Source organism: Lithobates pipiens, unplaced genomic scaffold, assembly GCF_037356315.1.
Source record: "Lithobates pipiens isolate NorthernLeopardFrog02 unplaced genomic scaffold, aLitPip1_a1.2 Scaffold_16, whole genome shotgun sequence".
In the NCBI taxonomy this organism is placed as follows: Eukaryota; Metazoa; Chordata; class Amphibia; order Anura; family Ranidae; genus Lithobates; species Lithobates pipiens.
In genome coordinates, this window is record NW_027507748.1 from 125,304,247 (window position 1) to 125,316,847 (window position 12,601).

General features: G+C 40.6%; 1 protein-coding gene across 1 annotated transcript in view; it reads left to right on the plus strand.

Annotated features, from left to right (window-relative positions):
- The window catches only part of UNC119 (unc-119 lipid binding chaperone), a 125,053-nt gene that overhangs the window by 91,131 nt on the left and 21,321 nt on the right, over positions 1–12,601 (plus strand). The window contains exon 3 of the mRNA XM_077480433.1: positions 11,677–11,779. Within this exon, the coding sequence (XP_077336559.1) occupies positions 11,677–11,779 (103 nt within the window). The remainder of the gene's footprint in view (positions 1–11,676; positions 11,780–12,601) is intronic.

Here is a 12,601-nt window from a genome sequence, read left to right on the forward strand (position 1 = left end):
TGAAAAGAATAAAAACTTTACTTGCAGCAGTTGCTGCCTTGACTATATTTCAGAAATAATGAATGACTACATTAATCAATTCATTAGTTCCTGTTTGCTCCCCTTACTCCATTGTAAGGCCCCATTCATTTTGGGCGATTTACAGTGTGCCCTGTGCAGGGCTGCGTTTAGCTGGCAAGGGGATGCACAGGTTTTCCATGCATCTCTGTGCCAGCTGTCCCATAGATGTCTATTGGGATAAGTGGCTGAATGAACACAGCTGTTGTGTCCCAATGTGGCTCCTCCTGTGGGTGCGGGTGCACAACACTGAATGCACCCAGGGTGAGTTAAGGTCACATACCCCCATAGAGGACATATTAGGACATAGTGGCTGTGTCTGTGCAGCTGCATGTCCCATAGTGCAGCTGCACATAGTGCAAGACATCTATGGGACTGCCAGCACTAGGATGCATGGTCCAACTGCATCTTCTTGCCAGCAAAACACGTCCCAGCATGGGGAGCACAAGTAATTACCCTGTGTGAATAGGGCTTTAAAGGAAGGGAAGGGGGGCTCAGAAATGCAAACATGCACTGTTTACATCAATGTTTCTCAACTCCAGTCCTCAGGTACCCCAAACGGGTCACGTTTTCAGGATTTCCCTGAGATGAAATGGCTGTGGTAATTTCTAAGGCAGTGAAACTGATCAAATCACATGTGCAAAATGATGGAAAGCCTGAAAACATGGCCTGTTGGGGGTACTTGAGGACTGGAATTGAGAAACATTGGTTTACATCATGTGGTACCTGTAATTGGTCTTTTTATGGTCAGTCACAGTAATCTGAAGTGAATGTACAGAGCCGCTCGGATTGGTTCTGTACAGAGACTCTCTATATAGAGTGTTCCAGGCACTAACACAAGTTCAATGTTACGAAAATAACATTTAACTGGTAATATTTTATTATATTTTATGCAGATAGGATTGGAAAGTGCTGTGTTTTCATATGTATATAGTTTTCTTTTTGATAATTTGTACAATGGGTATTTGCAAGGAAGACATTGCAGAGTTATACAGTTATTAAGCCTAGAGCACTGTGGGTTTTAAAAGGTTATTTATTTATGCAAAGGCATTTGGAATCATCAGGCTTATTCAATGAGGTAATGCAAACCTCGACCAAAGACCTGTGATATATATATATATATATATATATATATATGCATTTTTTTTATTATTTTTTTTTGGGAAGAGTGTACCTTTCTGGCAATTGGCAAAAATATTTAACTAAGTAAACAGACTGTAAAGGAAAAAGCTGCTTGCAGAGCACTTGAAACAAAGGAACATATAACTTATAACAGCAACATCAGTTAATACAGCAAATGCAAACAGAGGAAATGCAATGATTCCTGTTTAGCAAGTTTCATGTGTTCCAGGAGAAAAGGAAAGAGTATTATCTTAAGATTGTTTCATGATTTCAAAATTTCCCTTCTGTACTTTTTGTTGGTCTGCATTCATTTTATTTTTCTGAGTAAGATTTGACTACGGTCATGTCCAGGGTTATTTCATTATATAGAAATGTCCTAATCGTACATCATAGGACACAAGGTTTCTTTTTATTCATGGCTTACTTGGATTATGCAGCCACCTAAAAGTGAATGGACACTGGCCAATAATAGGAAGGTTTCCTTGTCCAGCACAACACTCAGTTGTGTGCTAGTGTCCTTAAGTGCTATATGTTTCTCGGCAGTCTCTCTAAAGACTTCTTTATATGAGTGGGCTTATGGATTTTATGGCCTGTTCCATACACCCTTGCTGGAGAAAAGGGAAAGGCTTTATCCAGATGAGCTGCCCGTGGGCTAGCGCACAGGGGGATTATACCTGGAAGAGAAGATCAAGGACAGCCTGTAAGATTGCTGGTCAGCACTGGCAGTGTCCTGGGTACTTGGTAGCTGGAATTGATGCTGGCAGGATGCCCTACAAGTCCAGGGTTGTTATCTCCTAAGGAGGAGACATGTCCCTGAAAGCCCTTTTGCAGCGTGCCCACTGTGATAATTGAAGATTGGGCTCTCTGATAGCCTTGCAGCCTGCATCCTTGTGCTTGTTCTGCGTATGGATCTTTGTGGATGTATCCAATAAAATTAATACTCTCCGTCATATCGAAGTGCAGTCAACCTACTATTTTCACATATGTGGAGTGCCACCCCTCCTTTTAATGCACAGCAGCACAGACCAAGCGGTTGGCCTCCTCACCCAGTGCATCTCCCTGCAAGTATTGTGCTGTTGCAAGGTAGGCTTCACTTGGCCACTACTTAGCTGTGGTCATCTAATTACCCTTTTGTGGCTTCTATTCCCAAGAATGCCCAGTCAGAATGCAGGCAGAAAGGTGGTGAGAGACAAAAGGATGAACTCTCAAATCCCTTCTAAGGGTAGGACAGGCCCCCACAAAATTCCCCATGTAATGTCTGCCCTCTGGGTCAGATCAGTTTGGATTTTCTGCCCTTATATGATCTTTCCACTGTTTCAGGTGCAAGTTCCTCAAATTCCTTTGTCTAGGGAGAAATTTTTTGCAGTCTCCTCAGGCTTGTGTAAAGAGCTCTCAAGGATTCTCACTGGGTTGTAATGCCTGGGATGTAAATGTGGGCGCTTTCCTTGTTGCAAGAACATGAATATTATTTTTGGGCGAGGATGTTGAAGAAGAGGAAGTGGGGAGGTGCAGGAGTCCTCTTTTTTTTTTTTTTTTTTTTGAAGAGTCCTCCCCGGAAGAGTCTCAGAGTTCTGACCTGTCTCGGGGCACATAGGACCACAGTTGAATTTTTGGCCAATGTGGTCAGGATTAAATTAAAGCTGTCACTTCCAAAATGTACTTCTCTGAAGGTCAGTGTTTGGGTCCTGGCAGTCACCAAACACACTCAAATCTTTTCCCATGCATCCTAACTTGCAGGAAGTGATGTCTGCTGATTGAGCTCATCTGGAGAAGTTGTTTTCACCTCTAAAATGGTTAACTTAGCAGAATCCTATTGAGATGGATTTCTCCAACCATAGATCCAGTTATTTTCTACCTGAGCAAGACCCTGATGGTCCCAGTGGATGAGGTTCTGGCCTTTAAGAACAATGCGGATAAGAGATTGGAAGCCCACATTATAGTGTCCTTTTCTTTGGTTGGTACAACTTTGCAGCAAGCACTCAGTGTGTCCGGCCAGGAAATCTGATCCTCAGGATTATTTTGTTGGACAATACCTGTAGGAGTTCCTGTGTCAAATGTTTTTTAGTGCAGAATTCAGTATGGAGTCTGCCTATTCAGGGAATGCTTCACTTCAGCAGGGGAATTTCAAGTTACTGTGTGCAGGCTATTGAGCTCTATTAGGAGGCAGAGCATTCAAGGACAGTGTCACTTATCCTAATGTGACAGGTGTGGGTGAGCGGTGCCAAATGCAGACAGTGTATGTTTGGGACAACTGCTCTGCATGTGCATACCCGTCACAATAGGACAAGCGGCTGCGTCCTTAAAGACTTCAGTGGGCTGTCTGCGTGCAGCACCTGGAAGTTAAAAATGGCTTATTCACGATATACCCATCACCCATGTGAACAAGGCCTAATGCAGTTTCCTGTTATGGTGTGGCAATTATACTACTCTGCTTTGAAATTCAGAGCAGTGTTGCACGTCAATGGGATGAAAAATTATGCAGGGGTGTGGCTTTTGGCATTATTATTGCTGATTCACAAGCCTATAGCTTTTCAATCTTTTTCCTGCCACATCTAGTCTTTCCCACGGCTTTCTAGATTGAAAGCACTGTTCTGTTGCTGAAACCCTCCCACTGTGAGATGAAGTGCTTGGCATTGGAGGCATGTGAGACCTAAATAAAGGAAGATTTGGTTACGTCAGGGAAGGTTGACTTAACCACTTCAGCTTTGTGGACATACCTAGTACATGTCAAGAGTGAAGTGCTCCCCACAAGCTTACGCTCAGTTGGTTCCCATCTGTAAAGTTAAAGTGATCCATCCCATCCGTGGTTATTGGGATCTCCTGCTCTTCCCGAAAGGCTTCAAGATGGCGAGCTGCATGGTCAAGTCCTACATTTAGGGCCCTTTTACACCGAACACGGATGCATTTTAAACTGCACTCCATAGTTCACACCAGTTCAGCCCAGTTAAAAAAATAAAATAAAAAAATAGAGCAGGCTGCATTTTTCTATACTGCAAATGCAGGGAACTCACTACAAATACATTACAAATGCCCTGCTCCCCTTAAAAAATAACTGTACTAATTATTATAACCTGTCCCTCCTTCCGATGTCCTGTCCCTCCCATTAACTTCCTGGCTCTGTGCATGTGGTGTGTGTGGAGAACAGAACACAGCCAAAATGGCATACAGGTCACCAATGGATGCAAAGGACTTCATTACCATGATCCAGGAGTACCCAGTGCTTTATGAACCCTGGCATCAGCATTATAAGGACAACAGAAGAAAAGGGAAGATCTGGGAGAGAGCAAGAATTTACTTGATTATAAATAAAAGGACGGAAAGGAGATCACTGGTAAGTAGCTTACTGCATGTGGTTATTAGGATTGTCATATCGGTCATGAAGTGTTCCAGAACAGAGTGCAGTGACCACATATTTTTTTTTACCATTGGGGTGAGGGTGCCTGCAGAAATTGGGCCCAGAAATTAAACCTGTTAAAAATGTATGGAGATTCCATCCTGTCCAAGACTCTTGAGAATATCCAAACTACTACCTTTGGTCTCTTTACATCAGTAGTGGATGAACCCAGTAACGACGCCTCCAAGTACGTCATCTCAAAATGGCAATGGCCAGCACCAGAATTTTGCCAACAAGAGCAGACATTCTTACTTTTGTCCACATACTATAAAAAAGGAAGTAACCTCAAAGGAAATGCAACAAAGCCAAGCCCTAAAAATGTATAGAAAAATGCACTGCAACTGCATTAACCACTTATGGACCGCCACACACCGATATACGCCCTGACTTTGAATAGGAATATCATTCTTATGGCAGCTGGCTGCCATAACCCCAGTATCCTCTTTGGCCGGCAGACCACTTTCAGATAAAAGTGGTCTCTGCGGTGGAATCACCACAAGATCACTTTTATCAGCAGCGGCTTAAAGGAGCGTTGGCAGCGGCAGAGGTGATCGGATGTTGTGCCTTTCTTGGCATGGAGATGAGTGAGGGGAAGATGGCCCCACCCGTCTCCAGACCATTGCAGGGCGGAAGTAACCTCAAAACGTCACTTCCGCCCATAGCTCTTAAAGGGCCATTTTTTTTTTTTTTTTTTTTTAATGATAAATCTTTTTTTTTTGCTTTTTTTTTTTTTTTATTGCAATTTAGTGTAAATATGAGATCTGAGGTCTTTTTGACCCCAGACCTCATATTTAAGAGGTCCTGTCATTATTTTTTTCTATTACAAGGGATGTTTACATTCATTGTAATAGGAATAAAAGTGACAGAATTTTTCTTTTTTTAAAAAGCAGTGTAGAAATAAAAGGTAAAATAAATAAGATTTTTTTTTTAAAATCTCGCCCGTCCCGACAAGCTCGCATGAGAAGAGAATGCATACATGAGTAGGATCGCATATGAAAACTGTGTTCAAACCAGGCATTGCCGTTATCAGTAGAGCGAGAGCAATAATTCTAGCCCTAGACCTCCTCTGTAACTCAAAACATGCAACCTTTAGAATTTTTTAACCTCCCTGGCGGTACGATTATTTCGGATTTTAGGTGCTAAAAGCGGTACAATTTTGCATGAAAATTTGGTGTTTTTATATTGTAGTCCTGTAATTCTTAGCAATAACTCACTTAAATCTGTCCAAACCTAGCAGACATCCCGGGTATGATAAAGTTTGAAAAATGAAATCATAAATTATAATAAATAATTATAAATAATTGTACCAAATAATTTAACAATAATAAAAATTATTCAATAATGTAATCAAATCAAAAACACTGAAATTTGCTCAGTTGGCGAATTGTCACTGTCATTACTTCTCAATATTTGATGACGGATCTCCCCACAAATCACTATCGCTCAAGTCTGTGAGTGATTCCAATTTATTATCGCTGTTTTTTAGCTGGTCACTGATTCACTTTTTGAATTTGGCGCCAATCTGCATCCCCGTGCGTCGCAACACTCGCAGGGAGCGGAGATCGGCTCCGTGATAGATCTGGCGGAGGACGAGCCACTCGTACAGCACAGGGACATCGCTGAATCCAGGGGAGAAGGTAAGTAAGTGTCCTCTTGGATCCAGCGATGCGGTCCCGAGTCTGGCTCAGGGTTACCGCTTTTGGTATAAAAATTTCACCCCGAGCCAGACTCGGGAATACCGCCAGGGGGGTTAAAGGTTGCTTATGGAGATTTTTAAGAGAAAAAGTTTGTCGCCATTCCACAAGTGGGCGCAATTTTGAAGAGTGACATGTTGGGTATCAATTTACTCGGCGTAACATTATCTTTCACAATATAAAAAAAATGGACTAACTTTACTGTTGTCTTATTTTTTAATTAAAAGTGTATTTTTTCCCAAAAAAGTGCGCTTGTGAGACCGCTGCACAAATACGGTGTGACAGACAGTATTGCAACGACCGCCATTTTATTCTCTAGGGTGTTCGAAAAAAAATTATATTGTTTGGGGGTTCTAAGTAATTTTCTAGCAAAAAAACCTGTTTTTGACTTGTAAACAACAAAACTTAAAAAAGAGGCTTGGTCCTTAAGTGGTTAAAAATGCAGCGCTCAAACGCATGTCAAGCGCACTTCAAATGCATGTAAACACTCAGTCAGAAACGTGCAATTATGTGCAGTTTTATGTGTGAATGGGCTCTCAGAGTACTTAATAGCTACTTGGATGAGCCGTGAAATGTCTTCAACATGAAAGTACACGTTCAGTTGAAGTGACTACTACTAGCTATACCATGACCTGGATACACGCGATCATCTACATACATACATTTGCCCTATTTAAACCTCACCCTGACATGTATAATCATGTCAGTATTTATGACAGATCATTCCTATTTTTAGGCCCCATCTCTTTTAAACTTGTGAGCCACTATTTTAATGGACATTTGAACAGTTGGGTGACTAGAACATAATCCTTGTGACCAGCACTGCCTGGAAATTGTATTCTTAAGGTGGTTACAATATCAATATAGATGTCTGATAATAAGCTGTGTATTTTCAGTTAGTGGAATTGTTGTGGTGTGTTACCTACAGTACACTTTTTATGACTTTCTCATTTTTTACCAATTCAGCCCCGCAAGGATTTACCCCCTTATTGACCAGGCCATTTTTTCAATACAGCACTGCGTTATTTTAACTGAAAATTGCGCTGCTGTGCGACATTGTACCCAAATAAAATTCATGTCCTTTTTTTTCCACAAATAGAGCTTTCTTTTGGTGGTATTTGATCACCTTTGCGGTTTTAATTTTTTTCGCTATAAACAAAAAAAGACCATTTTGAAAAAAACAATATTATTTACTTCTATAATACATATCCAAAAAAAGAAAACTGATATTTATTCAATTTAGGCCAATATATATTCTACATATTTTTGGTAAACAAAATAAGTGTATATTGATTGGTTTGCGCAAAAGTTATATCGTTTACAAAATAGGAGATATATTTATGGACTTTTTAAAAATAGTTTTTACTAGTAATGGCGGCAATCTGCAATTTTTTTTACGGGGACTGCGACATTGCGGCGGACAAATCTGACCCTAAGTTACACTTTTTGGGGACCAGTGACACCAATACAGTGATCAGTGCTTAAAAAAATGAACTGATTAAACTGACCACTGAAGTGGTTAACTACAGGGGCGATCAAAGGGTTAACTGTGTTTCCTCAGTGTATTTGTGTGTGGGAGAAGTGCTGACAGGAACAACATAGAGATCGCTGTTCCTAATCACTAGGAACAACAGATCTCCATGTTATCGCTCCGTCAGAATGGGGATCTGCCTTGTTTACATTGGCAGATCCCTGTTCTGCCTCTCTGTACCAGGGGCGCTTTCTGGCTAGAAAAAACACCAAATTAGACTCAACCAAAATGGGCTCAAAAAACGCTGATAAACGCCAGATAGCTGTGTTTATTCAGCATTTTTTTAAAGCTTTTTTTCCTACTTTTTAACGCATTTTTACAGCTGAAAAACTCCTCTCAAAACCCAGAGGTTTTTCAGCTGTAAAAATGCACTAAAGTAGACAAAAGCTTAAAAACTAACTAAAAAAAAAAAAAAAAAAAAAAAGTTTCATTTTGTTAAAGCTACGTTAAGTGTCTAGTATAATAAGCCATCTTTTGGAAGAAATATAGGGGTTGGCATTGCTGCCCTACTTCCGAAAGTGCTAGCTGCTTGGCTGTCTCTTGCTTTAACACCTGAAATTACTTTGTACGGGGTTACCCCGTGGCAGGGGTTCCCATCTTTAGAATTATATGTAATTCGACATGGGGGTTATCCATAGGGGCCCCCTCCGCTCACCTGATGTATTGTCTTGCTTGTTTGTTTTCCATTGACACTTTTCTGTTTTTTATCATTTTGAATGCTCCTTATATAGCCCCTGCGTGGGCAACACCGGTTCCTTTTTTTGTTATTTTCACTAAAACCAATAAAAATTCTTGAACCGAACACTGGAATCGCTGACAAGGAAGGACTGTGGAACAGCCAAAGTCAGAACTTGAAATTGATCAGCATAAAAATTATGCTTGATCAGCATAAAAATAGACAGCCTTAGTACCTGAAATGATCAATGGAAATAAAGTTAAACTTTCATCATTTGTGATAACTCAGAGAAACCAATCAATTTTTGGTTTATTAAAACCAGATTAGTGAATTACTTTTTTTTATGGGAACCTCGCGTTGTATATTCTTTGCTTGATTTAATAGGACAATCGGTATATTGGCAATAAGCAATATTATAAGCAATAGAACAGTTCCACCTAGTGGCCAAAGAGTATTATGCACAGGATCTATTTTGTAATACCTCTAAAGGAAATGTTGTAACAGTAGTTTCCTCTTATAAGACTACACATTGATGAAATAGTGAGTTTGGAGAGATTTTGAAATTTAATAGCTATATAAAATTGTATTGATTAGCCGGCTACAGTGACTTTTAGAAATGTCGTTTTGTCTTTCTTAGTATGCCAAAAGAGAATCTTGCAATAAAATCATGTTTAAAACATATGTTTTACCTGTAAATTTCAAATGCTTTGAAGCGCAGCTCAAAGCTGGAGCATAACTGGTGTCTAACTAGTGTCCCTACCGGTATACAGAAAGTGGGAGCAGGTGTCGGCACTTATTCAGAGGCGTGGACATATGTGGGGTAAGATGCCGCTCAAAACCGTCCCCTGTGCTTCAGACATGGATATGGCTGTGTATAGCCTCAGCAAGTGCTTCTCGCCTCGCCTGCTTCTCGTGACCAAATCTGGGTAGGCAGGGCAGAACCTGTCAGGGTGCATGGCCAGAGCAGTGCTGGCCGAGGCTATACACAGCCATATCCACAGCTGAAAAATGGGGTCGGTTTTGAGCGTCATATTACCCCACATTGTTCCTAGTAAAATTGTTAATACTTTTAATTCTATATAATCCTTGTAATGTACATGTATTTGGCTATATTTGCATATCAACAGCCCAAATAGAAAGAATCCTTAATGCAATGAGGTGAGGATAAGCAAAATTGCTGCTATCATATGATCTGTCATAACAATCAGGTCAAAGTTGTCATTCATTTTTTTTTTTCAGTGCAGTCAAATTAAAGCTCTTTACACTCAACCATACACACAGCTAATGTGTTAAAAAATGTAACTTGGCTTACAATACCTGAGCGGCAACAGTTGGTTTATAATGATAAATTATGTTTTTTCATACAAGGTCTGCCTTAAGAATATTCGATTATGTATTATATTAGAATACTACATAGTGCACATAAAGAAAACATCTCTAAAATGCCTCCTAAATATAAAAGCCAGAAAAAATGCAAATATGTCTAAAAGTAAATTTTTACTGTTTCACACAAACCTGTGATTTTAAAATACACCATATTGCAAATACTTGCTTTCTATTAATCCGTTCCCGCTGACGCATATGTGTCTTGTCAATATTCCTATCGCACATGTTAATGGCAAGTATGGCTCTTAAAATGGTGAGTGCTGCAGCGATTACCAGCTGGGTCCTGGAAACATCAAGCAAGTGTACATATTCGCCAGCACACCATGGATCAACAACTTCCATCCAAAGGTCTTTGATTGAGAGAGATCACATCATAGAGATAAGTGCAATGTTTCGGAACTGCGCAGGGCCCCTTCGTCAGGCATGTGATAAAGTGTAACAGTGTCAAAGCAGAATATAATACATCAGCCATCAATCAGAATACGCAAAAATGAAAAAAAAATGTTAACACCCCCACCCTGTCACGTCAATATGACATCAGAATCTCGCCAAAAATCGTTAAAAACTAAAAGGCAACAAAGTAACCTAAAGCACGCTGAAGCAATAGATTCCTGGAATACAGCCCGCATGCATAGCATCAGTGTATGTGCAATAGATTGGGCACATCAACCAGATGTGCCCGATCAAAAATGAGCAGCCACTAGGTCCCAGCAGTTTAGGTTGCCATTCAGCAACACCGCCCGCCAAACATGGTGTGCCGCACATGAGCATGGAGCTCATAGCAACAAGATGATGAGAGGAAGCCTGCCTGTGAGGCCGCCGTCTCCATGGAAACCCGTATTAACGCACCGCATTATACCACAGTGCAGAAGAAAGTGTTATGCCCCGTACACGCAATCAGACATTGATCAGACATTCCAACAACAAAATCCATGGATTTTTTTTTTCAACGGATGTTGGCTTAAACTTGTCTTGCATACACACCATCACACAAATCTCAAGGAGTATGAATACTTTTTCAAGGCAATGTATATCAAAGACTTTCTCAACCTTTTTATCCCAGAGGGACCCTTAACATTTTAGGTCTCCACTAACCCTGTAAAACCTATTCATTTGGGGTCAATGGGAAAATTTTCACAAAACATGAAAAGGTGAACCAATGCCGTACACCTCTCACCATCTGGCCCCCCCACCCTTTTCCCAGTTCCTGCCCAACTAGCCGATGCAGAGAATCAGACTTGAAATTTGCAGTCTTCTTCCAGGAGCAATCAGAGTGATTCTGATTGGTCATGTGCTGGCATGTGACCACATTGACCATTCAGAATCAGGGTGTACGTTGTTGCGATAAGGTGAACTTACATTTCAAAGCCTGTTTTATTATACAGGATATACATAGTGCTATCCGTTTGCACAGAGCTTTACAACATGAGGGCTGACAGCACAGTTACAATACAATTAAAAACAGGAGGATTTTGGGTGAAATGCATCAGAAAGGGAAGTCCTTTGCTTTTGTCTGAAACCAGGTTTTATACCATGCCATATTTTTGCAGTCAGTGCCTGTGTCACTTGAATATACTTGAATTGCATGTTCTCATGTGTTAATATGTGTGACTTGTAATGCAAAGTACATTGTAATGTGCTTATGGTGCGTTTGCAGTCACATCAGTGCAAAAGACATTTTGCGAAAGTGCACAAGGTTCGAGCTTGAAAGTTGTTCCTTTGTCCTCCTTTTTGCTTGAGCTGTCCCACCTTCTGATATTTACTGTGTGTTCAGATATTGCCAGTACATGAATTCATTTTTTTATTTTTGTTTTAGAGCGAGAACATGGTGACAAGAAGGATGTGGATCCCAATGCAGGTAGATTTGTCAGGTACCAATTCACACCTGCTTTCCTCAGACTGCGCCAGGTTGGGGCAACGTAAGTAAATGTAAACTCAATTAGGTCTTTTTCCACCAGTCAGATATAAAAACGTAAATTCATCCCATTTAATTGAAAAAATTATTTTAGTGGAGCTAGTAAAACTTGAATATTAGCCTTCTGTAATCCCCTGTACAACCACACAAAGAGGGAGACTGACTTTATACTACCTTTTTTTAAGAAAAACTTTTCTATTTTCACTAAAGGTTCAAATGAAGCCATTCATGATACATCAGCAAAGCCCACTTCAAGGTCTCCATGCAATCCCGTCTTTCCACCTTTTGGTGCCTGTACAGGTCATCCTCCCCAACCAAAATATGCTTAAAGTGGAAGTCCATGCAAAAACTAAAATCCCTGCTTCTATAGTCAACATTCTAGCACTAACCATCTAGCCCTGTAAAGATAAAATGGCTATACATACATTTTCTGAAGCCGATCCGACCTGATCTTCAGTGGCGGAAGCTTTGAGTACACGTCCGACAATGGCTGTGACATGAGGGGAAGTGACGTCACCCATATAGTTACTATGGGGCTTCCATTGACGGAAGTGTCCTCTGCACCCGCCTACACAGAGCAGCTGCGGCTTACAGCTCAGTGTGGGATCAGAGCTTCCACCACTGGAGATCGGGTCGGATCGCCTGTAGAAAAGGTATGTATACTGATTTTTTTTTTTTTTTCAGGGCTAGATAGGTAAGTGTTAGAATGTTGGTGGCTATAGATGCAGGGATTTTAGTTTTTGCACGGACTTCGACTTACTGCTGCTAGAAGCAGCTGTAAAATCATCCAGTGTGCATAAGGTCTTATAGATCACAGGATCCCGAC